This window comes from Anoplopoma fimbria, chromosome 1 (genome assembly GCF_027596085.1).
Source record: "Anoplopoma fimbria isolate UVic2021 breed Golden Eagle Sablefish chromosome 1, Afim_UVic_2022, whole genome shotgun sequence".
Classification (NCBI taxonomy): Eukaryota; Metazoa; Chordata; class Actinopteri; order Perciformes; family Anoplopomatidae; genus Anoplopoma; species Anoplopoma fimbria.
In genome coordinates this window covers 12,435,932-12,453,114 of record NC_072449.1, presented here as the reverse complement: position 1 = coordinate 12,453,114, position 17,183 = coordinate 12,435,932, and the positions used below count along the sequence as shown (strand labels likewise).

The 17,183-nt window shown below is 41.0% G+C and overlaps 2 protein-coding genes across 2 annotated transcripts in view; one reads left to right on the top strand and one right to left on the bottom strand.

The window, feature by feature from the left end:
- Nucleotides 1-6: 6 nt before the first annotated feature.
- capn5a (calpain 5a) overlaps nt 7-17,183 on the bottom strand; it is a 33,745-nt gene continuing 16,568 nt past the window's right edge. Inside the window, 11 exon segments of the mRNA XM_054598138.1 lie at nt 7-1,283; nt 3,934-4,070; nt 4,490-4,611; nt 5,413-5,609; nt 6,557-6,679; nt 6,801-6,844; nt 6,847-6,995; nt 7,280-7,357; nt 7,570-7,763; nt 7,860-8,052; nt 8,596-8,804. Coding sequence (XP_054454113.1) covers nt 1,107-1,283; nt 3,934-4,070; nt 4,490-4,611; nt 5,413-5,609; nt 6,557-6,679; nt 6,801-6,844; nt 6,847-6,995; nt 7,280-7,357; nt 7,570-7,763; nt 7,860-8,052; nt 8,596-8,804 — 1,623 coding nt within the window. The 3' untranslated portion in view covers nt 7-1,106.
- Nucleotides 10,566-12,821, top strand: ompa (olfactory marker protein a). The gene is made up of 2 exons (XM_054598149.1): nt 10,566-10,634; nt 12,390-12,821. Exons 1-2 carry the CDS (start codon nt 10,566-10,568, stop codon nt 12,819-12,821), a joined length of 501 nt encoding a protein of 166 aa, XP_054454124.1.

Below are 17,183 nucleotides of genomic sequence, written 5' to 3'. Positions count from 1 at the left end.
CTTAGCACCTGAAAAGTTTGACGGCAAACATAACAAAATGCTAATGCTAGCTAATATCACAATGGCTGATTTTTTTGCCAATAGCTGGCTGTGTTTGAATGGTGTTATACTACTATGTAATGCACGTTTATTTGTGTAGAACCTCTCAACAAGGCAAAGTGGTGTACAGGAGACAATATATAAAAGAAGCCCATATAAAAAGACACATGAATAGGATTTAAAAAAAGAGTAAATTCAAATCAAATGTAAAATAGAATAAGACTAAACACTGGAATAAAAATGACATTAAATAGTGGTCGATAGACAAATCATGAAGAACTGTAAACACTGACTATGTTTACATGCACACTAATATCCCACTATTATTATGAACATGACTAAAATCGTCAGGTCATGTAAACAACATATTCCGTTTGGATAAATATATATATGGATCATTTTCTGATTAAGACATGTGTTTTATTGATATTAAAGTTTTTTTTTAGAAGCATTCTTTATATATGTACAGCACATTTGGTATATGCGCCTCAAATTTGGGTTTTTGTTGCGACACACGTCCTCTTGTTTGTTTACGGCCAGCTCTGTGCCGTAAACACAAACCAAGTGGCCAATAGTTCACAAGGCTGGGCAGAGAGGATAGCCCAGAAGTAAAGCCCACATCTCTGGTCGGACGGATAAACACACCTCCCTTTAAAGGCAGGGTTGGTAGTCTAGAGAAGCTATCAGACTACGCTAGATTTAAAAAGAATGACCCAACCTAAAACACCCAGCCCACTGTTGCCAACTCTTTTCCAATGAAAGAAGCTAGCAGCACTAGCTCCGCCTAAAACATAAAACTGAATATTTTGTGCATATAGACGTATATATAAGCTAGCTAAAAATCCTTTAAGGATAATCAGATTCATCTAATACACGTACTGTAAATCATTCTGTAAACCAACATTTACAGGCATCAGGTTTGATCTCCCCAGACCTCCTGCTGGATGTGTAATCTTCTATAAAGTAAACTTCTAAAATGTAAACCCTCTATCAGTGGCAAATATTTAACCCTTACAGGGTGGTAAACCCGTTTTTTGGAAAACTTTAGCTTTTTTTTGTGGCGTGCCTTATATGTTGGTGAGCACCGAGCTGGTCACTATGGCGACAGTGAGGGTTCCCGGCAGGTCGTTGTCACGACGATCGCCCTTGTCCCTCAGGTGGAGCGTCTGCTGGAATTCGCCCTGCTCAGCCGGCAGTGTCACCTGACCCAGGAAGGAGTCCATCAACGCGTTGTGGTTGTAGATCTGAGAGGCACAGACAGACAGGAAGTCACTGCTTAAATGTGACCACAAAATGCATGTACACAGGTTCAGTGGTGAAATGTTACAAGTACTTACTTGATTATTTCCATTTTATGCTACTTTATACTTCTACTCCACTACATCTCACCAAAATACAACATATTAAGACAAGAATGTAGCAAAGTTAATAATAGCTACAGGCTGCTGTTGCCATTAGTGCTTGTCCCATTATTTATACATCACACAAAGCATTTCATGTTACACATGACTGTAGTGAAGCTTAAAACAACATACCGACAAACATAACATAATTTTTATGTATTTATTTATTTTTTATTTATTGATTATTTGTGTAATGGTGTGTGTGTGTGTGTGTGTGTGTGTGTGTGTGTGTGTGTGTTTGTGCATTTTCTTTCTCCTTTTTTCATGGAGCTCTCGGCCTTCTCCCACTCCTGCTCCTGCAGAGTCTTCCTGAGGTTTTCTGTGGCCTGAAGGAGGGATGTCTTTGGGATGTCTTTTACTCCTGGCACTGGATGCAATGTCTCTCAAACCGCTGCTCAGTGTTCTCCAGAGCAGCCACGAGGATCTTGTTTCTTTGCTTTTCCTTATCAAGCTGAGCCACATAGAAGTTTGTCTTTTTGTCAGTGTCCTCCAGCAGGGAGGTTCTCTCCTGCTGAAAGCGGAGGCGCTCTGTCTCCAGCAGGTCTTTTGCCTTTTTCAGGGCTGCTGTGACGGCGTCCTTCCTGGTCTTCTGCTCCAGCTGGTCTTTATGGGAAGCCTGGTACCTCTCCAGCGTTTTCTGAGCCTCCTCCTTCTGTTTGTGGAGAGCGTCCTCCATCTTGCCGAGTTGTTTTTTCAGCATCCGAGCTTGAACCTTTTCAAACTTCAAAGAGTTCTCCAACGCTCTTGAAAGAGCCTTACTCTCGTTGGCGTCGTTGACCTGTGCCTTCAGGTAGTGGATGGTGGTCTCCAGGTTGTACACCACGCTGCACCAGAGTCTTTTTCAGCACGGAGCTCTGATTTGAAGGCATCCACTTCTTTTTGGTGGGTCTCCTCCTCCGCCTTCATCTGCTCCACTTGGACTTGCAGGTCCTTGGTTTTGGAGGTCTGCTGCTCAAGATCTGTCTGAGCTATTGAACGCTTTTAGCTTGTTTTGGTATCAATAGCTAACGTTAGCCAAAAATAGGCAGACCCCTGAACAAAGTTATGTCAATGGTTAGATCGATTCAGTGTGCAGCATCACCAGAGTTAGTATGTTCCTGTTCATGTTGTTATGTTGGGCGAGCAGCCCTGCAGTCGTTGAGTGATCCTGTATCTCTACTCTTCTCTGCACAGAACTGCAAATGCAACCTTCCTACGAAGGTTGCATTTGCAGTTCTGTGTGACAGGTTTACATGATAATTTGAATGTAATATGTAATTTGCTCTAGATTAGTGTTCTAGTTATGTAATATTTTTTCATCTGTGTTGGCTACAGTGTTAATTTTTTTCCCTGATCACCAATGCCTCGAAAACAAATTTCAAAAGCCGTACATATTCTGAAGTTGGAATGGGGTTTGATTTCATCCCGCACTATTTGACAAGGCGGGTGCGCGGGTGCACGCGCGCGCCAGAGCGGTTCAAAACATTGTTGAAGCTTTCCTCAGCGAAATGCAGCGAACACAACATTAAGATGTCTTTGTACCGCTCTGGCAAAGTGTTACAAATGAAATGTAGCCACTTTTTCTTCATTTCATCTGCCTTCAGAAGTCCAAACAAAGGACATTTCCCCTTGCACAGCGAGGACAGCGTCTTCTCAACATGACGGACGCAAAAAAAAACAATTTCAGCTCCGTCTCTCTCTTTTCTTGTTTGAGGGCCAAACTAGCCGGAGAGTTTTACGTGATTTTCGTAACATTGTGACCTCATAAAGTTACGGAAGTGAAGGAGAGAATTCAATGGAGCCGTTTCAGGCAGCTCAGGAGCAGTGATTTTGAGGCGGAGGGTAACTCCTTTTAGGCGTGGACTTCAGGTTTTACACTCTACTGACCTTTTACATGTACAAAAATATATATATAACACACTAAAGAAAAGGGAAAAAGTGGAAAAGCATAATAGGGCCACTTTAAGTACTCACAATTTAAATCCAGGGATTTAACTTGTAACAGAGTATTTCTAGACAGAAGTGTTGCTACTTTTATTTAAAGGGATGGTTAAGATGTTTTCAAGTGGTGTTGTATGAGGTTCTTCTCCATCGTCAGTGTGTTACGTGCAGATGATGTAGTTTGCAGAAACAGACAGGAGTACCAACCTGGAGGCTAGAATAAGCAATGTACTGCTGTGGACTTATTTTAGACAGCCAGAAAATAATCAAAATCAGTTTAGGTGTATGATGTGTTTAGTTTTTGTCAAAGGAGTCGGGTGGCTTTGAAGAGAGTATATATAACAGCTTCAGTGAAAATACTTTGAAAACATCTGATCTATGTCGTTAAGTGAAAGATCTGAATACTTAAAACACCACTTCACAATTTTCTGTTAGCCTTACTTGGCTTCCAACTCTCTCACACACACACACACACACACACACACACACACACACACACACACACACACACACACACACACACACACACACACACACACACACACACACACACACACACACACACACACACCTCAATTCTGATTGGCTGGTTGGCTTTCTTCCTGTAGAAGAGTCCCTTGGTGTCAAAGTTGGGGCTGCGTGTGTTTTTATGGACAGGTGAGCGGACCTTCTCTCCTTCACAGCAAATTATCACGTAGGGGTCCGACACTGGAGAACAAACACACACACACACACACAACATCTGTCAGTTTCATAAACCTGATCAATTAGGAAATGATGTTTGATTCATTTAGTTTGTATCATCAGCTTCTTAGCTAGAAAAGTAAACCGCATCTCCATTGTTACTTAGTTACAACATGCTTCTAGCTACACATTGTAGATAGCAGAGAATATGAATAGGACTGTAGAAGAAAAAATTAATGGAATGGAATGTAATAGAATAGAATAGACTAGAAAATAATAGAATGTAAATACATTTATAATACAATTATAATAAATGTTTAATTTACAAATTATTTTATCAAATTATTTATAAAATAAAATAGCTTATAAAATTGAATTTGATCTGAGTAAACTCGGTAATCTGTTGATGGTGATCGAGCAAATATGAAAAAACTCAAATCTACCTCCATCCGAGTCTTGTCCTGCCAGTCCATTGGCATTCAGTATGTGGACCTGAGTGACCAGAGAGGGATAACCACACAACCCGGACCAGCAGGTCTGTGGAGGCTCATGTAGAGTCAACTCCCTGCAGGACAGACAGAGAGACAGAGTCAGAGAGACAGAGAGAGAGGGGGGAGATATACTTGTATTCGTTCTTTGTATTTCTTTTTATCCAGAATGGCATGTTTTTGTTGAAAAATGGCTGCTCTGAGTCAGTAATGTGCTGCACGTTGTGTGTCTCATTGCGTCCATGTTTAGTAAAATCAGAACGATAATATACTTCAAATCTATATTTTGATGGCAGCCAGTCAAAACAATCCAAAAATACTGGAGATGATGGTTTGCTACTTGGACAAGGCCGCAGCTCTGATGATCTCAGATCTGTTTGACAGTTCATAAGGCGCACATTAAATAATCAGCAACTAAAATTAAAACATAAATTAAGATATTGCATGGCAAACATCCGCTAAAATCGGTGTAATTTATAAAATCACAAAGAAATTTGATGATCTGTTTTCTTAACTGGAAGAAAAGTAGGACATGAAAAATATTATTCATGGTATTTGATGCCAGATTAAATCTATTGAAATATTTTACTTTATTTCATGTGTGCTTGCCAAGTAACTAACAAACTAAATATAATTTGATTACATTTTTTCCTCACACACATGTGTTTGTGACAAACTGTGAAACTAATAAAGGGCCAGTCATGTTTAATTTGCCATCTCAAAATGTTAAATGTCACTTTTCATTTTCAAATGACCATTTCACAATATTCATTTGTTTTGTTTCTTCAATAACCAATAATGCTGCTGAACACCAAACACTATTGAGTAAGAAAACAACTGAGTTCAAACTTAAAGGAGCCCAGTGAGTCCCCACTCACTTGCAGTCGGACGGAACGTCGGTAAAGATGCGGAGCAGGGAGTCTCCCTCAAGGCCAGGGTCAAAGGTCGTGGGTATGATGACGTACCTCCCCTCGGTCAGCTCGATGCGTCTGAACACAGACCTTGAGTTGATATAGACGCTCCCGCCGACCTTCTGCTGGGTGACGTGCATACGGTAAGTCCTGTTGAGCTCCACCTGAACACAGAGAGAACAGACTTTAATAGCTGAAGACTACAATAGTATTTGGCAACTATTGTATTGAAACTGGCAGGTGCACGTCCAGGGATTGGTTATCTGCATGATCAAAGGCGGGACCTAAGTTTGAACCAACTCGAGGAGTAAACAGGATTCATTTATTGATGCAACTCAGACTCAAACTTATTCTTCCCAAAAATGATCATTGGCATATTAAATACTCACCCAGTGTTACCTTGAGTTAGGGAAGAAGCCTTTGTTTTCATATCATGCCTCCAAGGTGAAAGAAGACTCAAAAACTGTGAAGGTCTTTATGAAGCTAAGTAAATGGGGGGGGCCGTTTTTAACCACAGCAAAACTATATCGAAACATTTGTTTACAAACTCTCACACAACTCATGAAATTTAATCCTTTTTTGTGGACTTAGTGGCAGATTCGTCCTAGATGTCAAGCAAACATATGACGTCAGCAGAGGTCCGAGTCAGTCCTCTCTCTTCGTTTTACCTGTGTCCATCTCAACAAATGCCCACACAGGCCTTCAAGAAGGTTGGAGTATGTTCTCGCTGCAATCGAATTGCTCAAAACTTCACTTGGATGTTTTGCTCCATACCAGAGTACAATTACTGTGTTCACTATTGCCCAAACAAATCTCCCCAGAGTTTGATTAAAACTGACTAAATGTTAGCTGCCCCCGTGCAGTGTTCTAATTGATAGGACTATTTATCTTTTGAATAAAAGATTCTAAACAGAAGAATGTACGAAACTGTTGGGTTTTTTTCTGCTGTATGATATATACTAACTCGAAACTAGCTGAAACCAATGTTATCTAATAGGCTGCAACAGCCTATTAGATAATGTTCAGTTTACTCTGAGACCTAGAGGACTTTGAGATGACATCTGTGAATGTACTGAAAACACACACACACAGACACACTCGCTGAGCTGACCCTGTGTATGTCGAAGCCAATAGCCAGGTTTTCTCCTCGTCCCTCTCTCAACGTGGCTCTGCGGTCTTTCTGCTGCAGACAGATCAGAACCTCGTCCTCCGGCTTCTTCACGTCAAACACGTACTGCAACACAGAAGGAAAAGAAAAACACACGTATCGTTAGAGTTCAGTCCTTCTTCCACAACAGAGTAGTCGCTTTCGCAAAGTATTGCCAAATCTGAGATTCAATGAGACAAAACCACACCTGCGGGTTCTGGAGGAAGGAGTGCTTGTTATTGGTGCAGCCCCGGCTCGGTTGAGAAGCGGGTCGTCGTGGCGCTGCCAGGAGCCCCGTATCACGGCCTCCTCCCAGGTCTTGTGGAAGCTCAGGTAGGATGTGTTGATAAGGCGACACAGGATGAGGTCCGTGAAGTTGGCGATGAAGTCGTCAAACGTCATCCTGCAGGGGGGGAGAGAAAAAGGGGGAGGATCAGTAGGTATTCTGGTTTATTTACAATGGCAGTCATTTACTAAAGTGGAAATTCAATGTTGTATGTTTAGAAATGATCCAAGAATCAGTTTTATTCACTACATCAACAAATTAACCCTTGAGAGAGAGATTAGACTAATATAGTCAATATAACAGATGAGAATAATTATGAATCTATGACTTTAGGGTTTGAGTCACAAGGCTCCAGGCCCCTTGTGTCTGCCAACAGGGGGCAACGTTGCACTAAAACTCACCAGAACTCTCCATCATCCTGAACAGTGACTCCGATCTTCTCCCTTTCACTCTTACTGACCTTCTGCCACTCTTCAGAGCTGCAAACAGGCAGAAAAAAGGTCTGTATTCTTATTGTAATAATAAAATATGGATGGCAGACATGACATTTTAACATCAATGCATTTCCAAAACTGGGTAGACTTAAAAGGGACAGACACAGTTTAAGACTACACAAGTTTAGGTCCCCTTTACAGAAGACAAAATCTTTATTCCCACGTGATTTACACTCTGCGTCTGTGGTCCTCCTCACCTGTCGCTCCAGGCCCCGTTCCACTCTTTCTGCCCCCAGGGGTTTCTCATGCGGATCATGTCGAGTTTGTCCGACCGGAAGTAGGCCAGCAGGCCGTGGCCCAGCCTCACCCTGCGGACGTCTGTCACCGCGTAGGCATGGCCCTTCACCAGTCCGCAGGACAGTCTGGCCTCCATGTCAGCCGCAGTGGTGGCCTAGAAGGACACAGCGCCGGTTCAGTGATCTGTCAAATCATTCCTACATCAAGCCATTCAATCATTCAGCTGCCACACTTTTGGCCGTCTCCTCACCCGGATGGAGCAGCTGATGAGGCCCCCTCTGTCATGGACCTTCAGGACTCTCTCGAACAGCTCGTTGCGTTTCTCTTCATCGTCTTTGAAGCTGTTCTCCATCAAGTCCATCGGCTCTGACACGCCACCAGTGAAGTCCACGAGAGCGTCGGCCGTGTTGCCCCCGTCGAGCCCCTCGTAACATCCGCACATCCTAGAAAAGCCATCGTTAACGCTTACACGCAGACTTTTTATTCATAATCCAATCTTTACTGTGCACGAGGGGGCCTGTTATGCATTCGGATGTGGGGTTGAATATGGAATACGTTTTGGATGACGCTACATATAGACTTATCTTGAGCAACAGCTGATCTGCTTTACAAAAGTAACCTTGATAGGCAAAGATATGCAGCCAAGTTCAGTAGTTTTATAAAATGAGATCATATTTTATAGTAATATTCTATTTATTTTTCCCACAGACAAGATCAGTCCTTTGATAAAAAGTTAAAAGTACAGGCCTGAGGACATAAAAACATCAGGGGAGAGGTTAACTACAGCTCTCAAAATGCAATTCGGCACCAAATGAGCCAATCACATTCCTATATTTTAACTTCTACACTATGTCATGTTTGATGTCATTTTAAAACATTTTGAGGCAGCATTGTTGGAGAACAAGGGTTTCCTCGCCATCAGCCGCTCCACTGTAACTGTTACTGTGAGAATAACAATCAAAAGACACACACAGTGGGAGTCTTACTTGGCGTAGGCCTTCTCCACCAGCGCGCTCCAGAACTCGTTGCTGTCGTTGGAGTGGCAGTACACCAGCTCTCCGTTCACCGTGGGCAGGCGGTCGTCGATCACCACGTCCACCCACTTACCAAACCGCCAGAACCGGAAGTGGAAGATCCCGGCGTAGGACTCCGGTTTCTCCTCATCCCACTCCTGGTCCTTCCAGTCCGGGATCACCTGGGGGGAAAAAAAACAAAACAGAAATAACACACGATCAACATATTGTCAAAGCTCAGGATTTATTTTAAAATGTAAGTCTAATGGACTTAAGAAGAAGGTGACAGTGTGTTAATGAGGTATTTGTTTCACTACATACAATAATAGTCAGACGCATATGTACTAAATTCCAGGTTCTGGAAGGCGATTTTCCCAGAAAATAGAAGTTCATTTGAAGTTAAACACTTAGAAAAGAGGATTGAAATCTATTACAAGAATAAATAAGTAAATAAAATAATAGGTACATTCATTTCAGAATTTCATAAAAAACAAAAGTTAAACTTAATCAATCATTTTGAGTACCCAAAATAATTAAAATTTAAGTAAAACAAATAAGACACAAAAGCATTGACCAATAGTCTGGTGGTTAATTCCAGATTATTTAAATATGAGTTACATCTCAAAAATCTAAATTGTTCTTTTAGTAATTGCAGAGGCCATAGACTTGCTATTATCACTGTAATAATGCAAATGCAAGGGCTTTAATCAGTGGACAAAAGGCTCAATCACTATTGTGTTCCCTCATTTAGCGTTAGATAGTGACCACCCAGATAGTCATTTAAATTCAAATCCTCAAGCTCTTTACTTTAAATTCCCCTAAAGTAACAATCACCTCATATCATCTGAACATATTCCGCTTGTTAGTTCCTTAAAAGTTAAAAAAACATCTGCCTCTCCACTCGTTTCCCCTTAATTAACTTGAGGATGTACAGCGCTTTTAACAAGGGAATGCCATCCACCCATATCCTGAGCTGAGATCCCAACTGACGACGAGACACACACACACACACACACACACACACACACACACACACACACACACACACACACACACACACACACACACACACACACACACACACACACACACACACACACACACACACACACACACACACACACACACACACACACACACACACTCCTCAGTGAAATGAGTGATATAAATAATAACTGCTCCATTGAGCCGCGACCAGTCAAGCTCCCAGAAGCCCTCGGGAAACTCCCAGAGTTCCCTCTCGTACGTCACCAGTGCCTCCTGTTGCCTAGCACCCTTACACATCACCCACCTCTGTGACGCCTTTAAAAAAATAAAAATAAAAGCCATAGAGTATTTTTATTTGATATTCAGACATTTCAAACTATATTCACATAAAATAATTCAGGCAAATGCTGCTGCTGCAAAAAAAGGTTCTACAGTTTTCCCTAATAGAGCAAGTGCTCATATTAAAATGTATATTATAAAAACATAAAGATATAGAGTACATTTGTGGATGTTTTTGCAGTTTGGTTCAGAAAAATCACCCTGTTAAGGACTGAGAGCTTAGCAGAGCTGAATAATAATTATTCGGATTGATGCTGTTTTGGTATCGATCCCCTCACCCAATGCTCTCCCTTACCCGCTCTCATGTTATGTGGCTAATCAATGCATCCTAACCAATTATCCCTGTGGGCCGGAGGGCGGTTGGAGGAGGTGGGGGGTGGGGGGGGGGTGGGGGGTGGGGGGGGGGTTGGACAAGTGTGAAACTGCCACTCTTCCATGGAAATAGTTGAGGAGGGGAGGGGAGACAGAGAAGGCGTGCGACGAGCCTAAGAGGGAAGAGAGAGAGCGAGAGTGAAATCTGAAACTCTTACCGGAGCTCCTTCATCACAGCATCCATCCAGACAAAGCCCCACTCGCGCACTTCCTTTAACCCCAGGATTATAACCTTGAGGTCGGACATGGACAACGCCAGAGCCCCCTCAAACACGCTGGTGCTGGCGTTCAAAGAAGACACTGCACTGACAGAGGTGAGGGACTCACACGTCTGTTATCATTATAATTTTTTTAATTGATAGAAAAATCTAATTGAATATACAATGATTAAAACTAATGTGATGGGGTTTCGTGCCACCAAAAACTGGCAAAAATGACTTTTCAAAGTTCACCTTTTTTAAGATTCATGCTACTTTTATATTAAATTTTTTCTTCCAGCTTTAATGAACAGTCTTTATAACATCTGTTCTTAGATCTGTTGTAGTTTCTATTGTGTGCATTTAGCTTTGAATGTCCCCGGTGTAGTGATCAATAGCTCTACTCATCAGAGGAGTTAAAACACTGACTACTAGCCTGACACTCTGCTTCCAAAACTCTTTGAACGGACCGTCCGGCTGCCACAGTGAAGGTCAACAGCTCCTGGGCTTAAATGTTTATGAGCACCTTTTGGTTTGCTGAGAGAAAAGTTGTTTTAGAGCAACAACAACCGATCGACTAATCGATCAGAGTATCGATCATCAGCAATTGTTTTTGACAATTGATTAATTGTTTCATTGATTTTCAAGCACAAATGCTAAAAACTCTAGTCAGCATTTGATTTTATTTGAGTATTTCATTGAAATAAAAGCTTTACTTTGAGTTATATCATACCAATATATCATTTTGTTTTACACTTGGATGGTCAATTTTCTCAGACAATTTTTTATAGAGAAAACAGTATGATTACTCTAGAAAGCCATGGTAAATAAAAAACAACATTTATTTTTACAATAAAAACTTGAAATGATGAAGGCACTTCCAAATGAAAGGTAGTACAAAATGGAAACAATACTTTGGTGTTTCATTTTTACCTCTTACAATTTCTTTTTTTTCTTTTAAAAAAATGTAAAAAGAAAATACATTTATTTTATAGTATATATATATATATATATATATATATATATATATATATATATATAAATACATATATATATATATAAATACATATATGTATTAAAAACCTATGTTTATGTTGTTGCTACAGTGCAGAAAAGTGCTATGCCATCGCAAGATTTCCAGCCCATACCAGCTGACCTTTGCATTATGCCTACCACCGTTTTTGTTTCGGAAACAAGAACTAACCTCTCGCCTGCCTTGCTTTATCAACCATGGCCGTGCAGTTAAGAGGATGAGGTCGGCGCGTACTGCGTGCAAAAACAGATTTCGGAGGAGGCCGGCATCATTGAAAAATACCCTGTCCTTTCAAAACTACTCGCTGACTGCTATTCACGATAAAAAGCAAACCACCTCCCTGTCTGGTACAGTTGTTTTCCCACAAACAGTGAGCAGTAGCTGAGTACACATGAACCATACTAGAGACCACCGTTTCAACTGGAGCCCAGGCATGGAACGACAAACCGGGCCCGGGTTACGGTACACGATGTTCACACTGATCAAAATAATTGGACGTTGGGGTCAAGTGTTCTCCGATCCGGGTCTCGGCCCCCAATGAGAAAGCCCCAATGAGAAAGCCTCCGAAGAGCTTCTAAAACATGTTTCTCGGTTCGTCATGACGATGCATTGTTTGTATCGCCTTTAAAATGTGCCTTTTCCACCAAAGACTAGACGGATCTTGATTTAATTCAATGTTTATGAAAAAAAATCCAACATAAACCTAATCTTGGTCTGTAAGCGGTTCGTCCACAGCTACAGAATGAACATCTGACATCTCACACACAGGTCTTCATCTCTCCTCCTCTCCAACCCGTTTCATCTATCTCTCCCTGCGTGTTCTTCTACTTCCTCTGCAGATGATGCGTCTCCGTGTGTCGTCTCTGCAGCGCTCGGGGCAGAAGCGTCAGGACGGCGAGCGACTGCTTCTCCCCCACGAGGCCGTGTACCGGCTGGACTTCCCCGCCCAGGAGCTGAACTTCTCCCGCTGGTACTTCTCCCTCGCCGCCCACGGCCGCGTCACCATCACCGGCATCTCCCAGCACTGGACCCCCGACCTCACCCACCTGATGACCCGTCAGCTACTGGAACCGATCGGAACGTTTTGGCGAAATGCCCAGGACCCAGAGGATTCCCCGCTCAAGTGGCTGGAGGCAGACATGCAGGAGTTCGGCGAGAGGATCGCCGAGCTGGCCAAGGTCAGGAAGGTCATGTACTTTCTGTTTGCCTTCAAGGACGCCGCGGAGGCGGCAAATCTCAGCTGCTCGGTGGAGTTCACACTAGACAAATGACTCTTCACTGTCTGTCAGTAGAATCCTTTTAGTTTTTTGAGAAGCCTTGCAATGTTTTGTTCAATCTTTGACCTTTAGAAAAACATCCAACCAGAGATGAATTTTAAACCTTTGTAGATTTCTTAAATCAAAGAAATACGTAATTTTCATACTTTCACTCAAAACTTCTTTCTCGTCTCACTGATTAACCTGTAGTTTGATAGTAACAAGGGTAGTAGTTCTACCGTCTTCATGCACAACTTGTTTCATTTTGCTACTGTCCGTTCTAAAGTTTTAGTGCAAAAAGCAAACTTGAGCATCTCAACAGCCACAATTTTATTAGCAAGCCTTAAAGAAAGTATTCCCCCCCCCCAAAAAAAAAAAAAAAAACCCCACACATTTAGTAAAAAAAAAATTTAAACAAAAGATATTTATCTCCTACTTTTATTTACACGGAACTAATCCTTAATGCTTCCTGGTGCTACTTAAAAGATCAATGTATCAAAATCATTAAACAATTAACAAAGAAAAAAATATATATTTTGTATTTAATACAGACTATAATTCATACAAAAATGTGAGCATCGATTGAGAAAATGTAAAAGAAATATCTCATGATGCTAAAACTTCATATTCAAAAATATTTTTTTTGGAATGTTTATAGCTCCAAACCTTTAAATACAAAAGTAAGGGCTGATCCCATTTCGTATTTTGACCCCTACAACTCATTACAAAGGGTAGTGGTTGAAACCTTCCCCCATGAAATGGAACAACCATTCGAGACTCCAATAGGCCGTCAGTAGTCATTGATGGCGTTTAAGTAAACAGACTCGACGCAGTAACAGGTTGAGCAACTTAGTTGCTGGACTTAAGCTAAATTTATGGTGTCACATGCCATTAAGGGGGGAGGGGGGATGCATTATGGAAATATTTTGAATGTGCAAACTAGCCTTAAAACAATGTTGTTACATTAACGTTAGCAAGCTAGAGTCGTTGGCATACTTTTTGCGATTTAGTTTGTTATGGAGAAACTATCTATAATACCCTGGAACGACATAAGACTAAGATAATAGAATGTTATCATCATTTTTAAAACTTTATTTACAAAGAAGAAAACAAAAACTGTCTTTAGAGTGTGCCCTCATCCAACTCAGTTTAGAGGACCATGTGGACCTACCACTTCACCCAAAGGGATGTAACGGGATCGGGCATCATTAGGCTACAAAGTAAACTTCCTCTTGTAAATAAAACACGCCTTTGCTAATTCAGCTGAATATTGTGATGATATGTGTGTTTGAGTTGTTAACCGTCTTTGTTGTTGTATTTTGTTTTCTGAAGTCCTTCAATGTCTCACAGGAGCAGCAGCAGAACAAAGTAGCAGCAGATGGAATATCAAATATTCACATGGCATGACTGTCAGCCTGACATAAAACACAGATCAATGGAGTGACATCTATTAAAGATCGAGTGAAAGCTGTCTGTGTGCTCTCATTGGTGTTGGTTGTCAACTGTGTTGCTGGACAGAGAGAAAGAAGGGAGGGAGGGAGGGTTGTACTGGACAAGATGAGAGGAGACTAGGAAGGGAGGAAACACGGAGGAGTGGTTTATAAATAAAGACCTATATTGACCTATATTGTCACGCAGTCAGTTTTGGGATAAATGTACGAATTTGGATCACCATCCTCTCATCTCTTGCTTTTTAGTAAACACAGTAACTCGGGGCAGTTATCACGAGCATGAGAAGAAAAAAAAAAAAAGAAAAAGGGAAGAGTGAAAATAAGGAAAGATGAGAAACTGGAACACATAGAGTTTGTGCTGTCGTGTTGAGGTTGTTGTTCACATTTTGTATTCCTCTTCTTCTATTTGTGATTCACAGTAACATCGGTGAAAACAGATGGCTAGAGTGGCTAGATGTACCAGAAGAGAGAGAGATGAAAATATTACAGTATTTAAATCAACCGTCTGACGCATCAATCACATCAAGTTTCACTGCATTGATTTGCAGTGCGATGTCAGGACTAGCTTCAGCTACGATGACGTGGGTACCTCTCGCTGCCTTTAAAAGCAGCAGGGACGGTAAGCGGCACAGGGAGGATGAAAACAGACGTCTCCGAAGAAGAGACAGGACATGAAAACCCCCCAAATATCAATATGCTTCACCCCAAAACATGCTGCCAATGGTTGACAAGAACATTCCTGAGTAACAACAGGCTCATCATGAGCAAACAGCTAGAGGAACCACTAAAGAGTGTCTGTCTCCCTGTGTTTCTGTTGGACAGGACTGAAGGGAAACAGCAGGGAACATTCCAGGACGTTGTGTTTACAGCTACAGCATCTGGTCATAAGTTACAATAACTCTCACTTTGATTACAGTCAAACTTTCCTGGAGCAAGATGCTGCCAGTAACATGTTTTTACACTGCATTTTCACTGAGTAAGAGAGACAGAACTATTTCAGCACGGACAGAAACGCAACAGAAGTAGGGAAAACGTCATTACAGGTTATTTAAAATATAAACCCAAAAATACATTTAAGATTTGCTGTGCGCATTGATTTAAGATTTTTTTTCCTTTTAGGGTGCAGGAACAGCAGGAGATAAAATAAAAGTGAGAGACTATATATTTAAAACTGAATTATAATCTTTGCAGATTGTTAAAACCCACATATTTAGCACGTCATAAAAAAGAGCAGGTTAGAACACTTCTTATTTTCAGCAAAACAAAGGATAAGATGCATGATTTAATGCATCAGGAGTACATCTCCTCTTAACTAACATTGCTAAATAAGTGATTAAAATAAGTATTACTCATTAATGACAAACAAAAGTTATTTATATCTTAAATAAATAAATAAATACAGAACGTTCTGTATGTGACTTAACATGTCTTTTAAAGCTAGAAGACAGTTACCAACCCTGCCTTTAACCATTTAACTTGTTTTGTCCTACAGGACAGTGACTTCCGGGTCTCTTTGCGGTGGAAATGTCATCACAACTGTCATCAAACTCCCTGTGTGGTTGTCCTTAATCACACTAGAAGCTTAGTGAGTGTTTGGAAGCGGGAGTCAAGACAACTGGCTGCTCCGCCGAGGCAGAGACACCTAAAACGGGCTTCAGTTTCCTTCAGCTGATGGAAAACTCAGAGCTGCAGAGAACCCTCCGAGACCAGACAGGAGGAGTGAGGGAACCGACGGTGGAAAAAACACACAATACACACACACACACATGACCATGACTCCAATAATACAGACTGACTGTTTGTAATCTAATTGGTTGAAAGGCCTTTCTGCTCGTGTGCTTTTGAGCAAGGCACTGAACCCACTATAGATCCCGTTCAACGTATGTTTTTTATGCCTGAACTAGCCATCGTATATCGTACTATGTCAAAATAGAGACTTGACATTGGAAAACGTCAACATACATGAAACCCAGCAAACATCAATGCAGATCTGTATATGAAAATGATGGCAAAGGATATAAATATTCATTTATATATATATATAATGTATAGCTTTGATTGTTCATGTAGAATAAACAGCGTAATTTTGTTATATTTGCTACTGACTATTTTACCCCCCAAAAATGAAAATCATGACGGAGACGTGTTTGTATGACCCAAATCATTGCTGTTGGGCCACACTTGTATTTCTACAAAGAGTATGATACTATTCACTACCGAGTCTGTTTGTTACCGGTTCTTACAACCCGTCTCTCTGCTGTGTGCTGAGAGTAAGCGACAACCTGCGGTTCAGAAAAGTGAGATCAATGCTGAAGTGCCATCAACTTCAATCTCTTAAAGTTTACACCCATGCACATCTTGACACTTTAAAAATATAATATACCTGTTTTAACACTCTTATTTGTTAACTTGTTTACCATATTTTATTGTATATTTTCATATTTCAATTTTTTTTATTATGTCTTTATTATTGCACTGTGTTATCTTATTTACTGTACCCACCAATTAATCAATGATTCTGATTGTATTCTCTCTACTGACCAGCAGGGGGCGACGCTCTGGTAGAAAAAAGAAGTTGGATAGTTTAGAAGTCTATGAGAAAATGATTCTACTTCTCTCTTGATTTATTCCCTCAGTACACATTTTAAACATGAGTTTATGGTCCCAATCTCTAGTTTCAAGTCTTCTTCAATACAGCATGACGTTCATTTAGTAAATTATGGTCAATTTAGAGTCAAATAATGAGCCTCAAACTATTTGCTACAACCCATCTGACAGCACTGTTCCAGCATATTGTCAGGCAGATTGCTGTTTGTTGTGTGAAGAGGGTATGTGTCAACCAGCACTGTCCAGGTTACTGAAACGCAGCAGAGGAGATGGAAAGACAGACTATTTTATATGTTGCCATAGCCTACAGTCTATTTAT

Excerpts from the sequence above, each read along its gene's own strand:
- ompa (XM_054598149.1), top strand. The coding sequence starts at position 10,566 with ATGGACAACGCCAGAGCCCCCTCAAACACGCTGGTGCTGGCGTTCAAA. Across the intron at positions 10,635-12,389 it reads AAGACACTGCACTGACAGAG|ATGATGCGTCTCCGTGTGTC; the intron begins GTGAGGGACTCA and ends CTTCCTCTGCAG.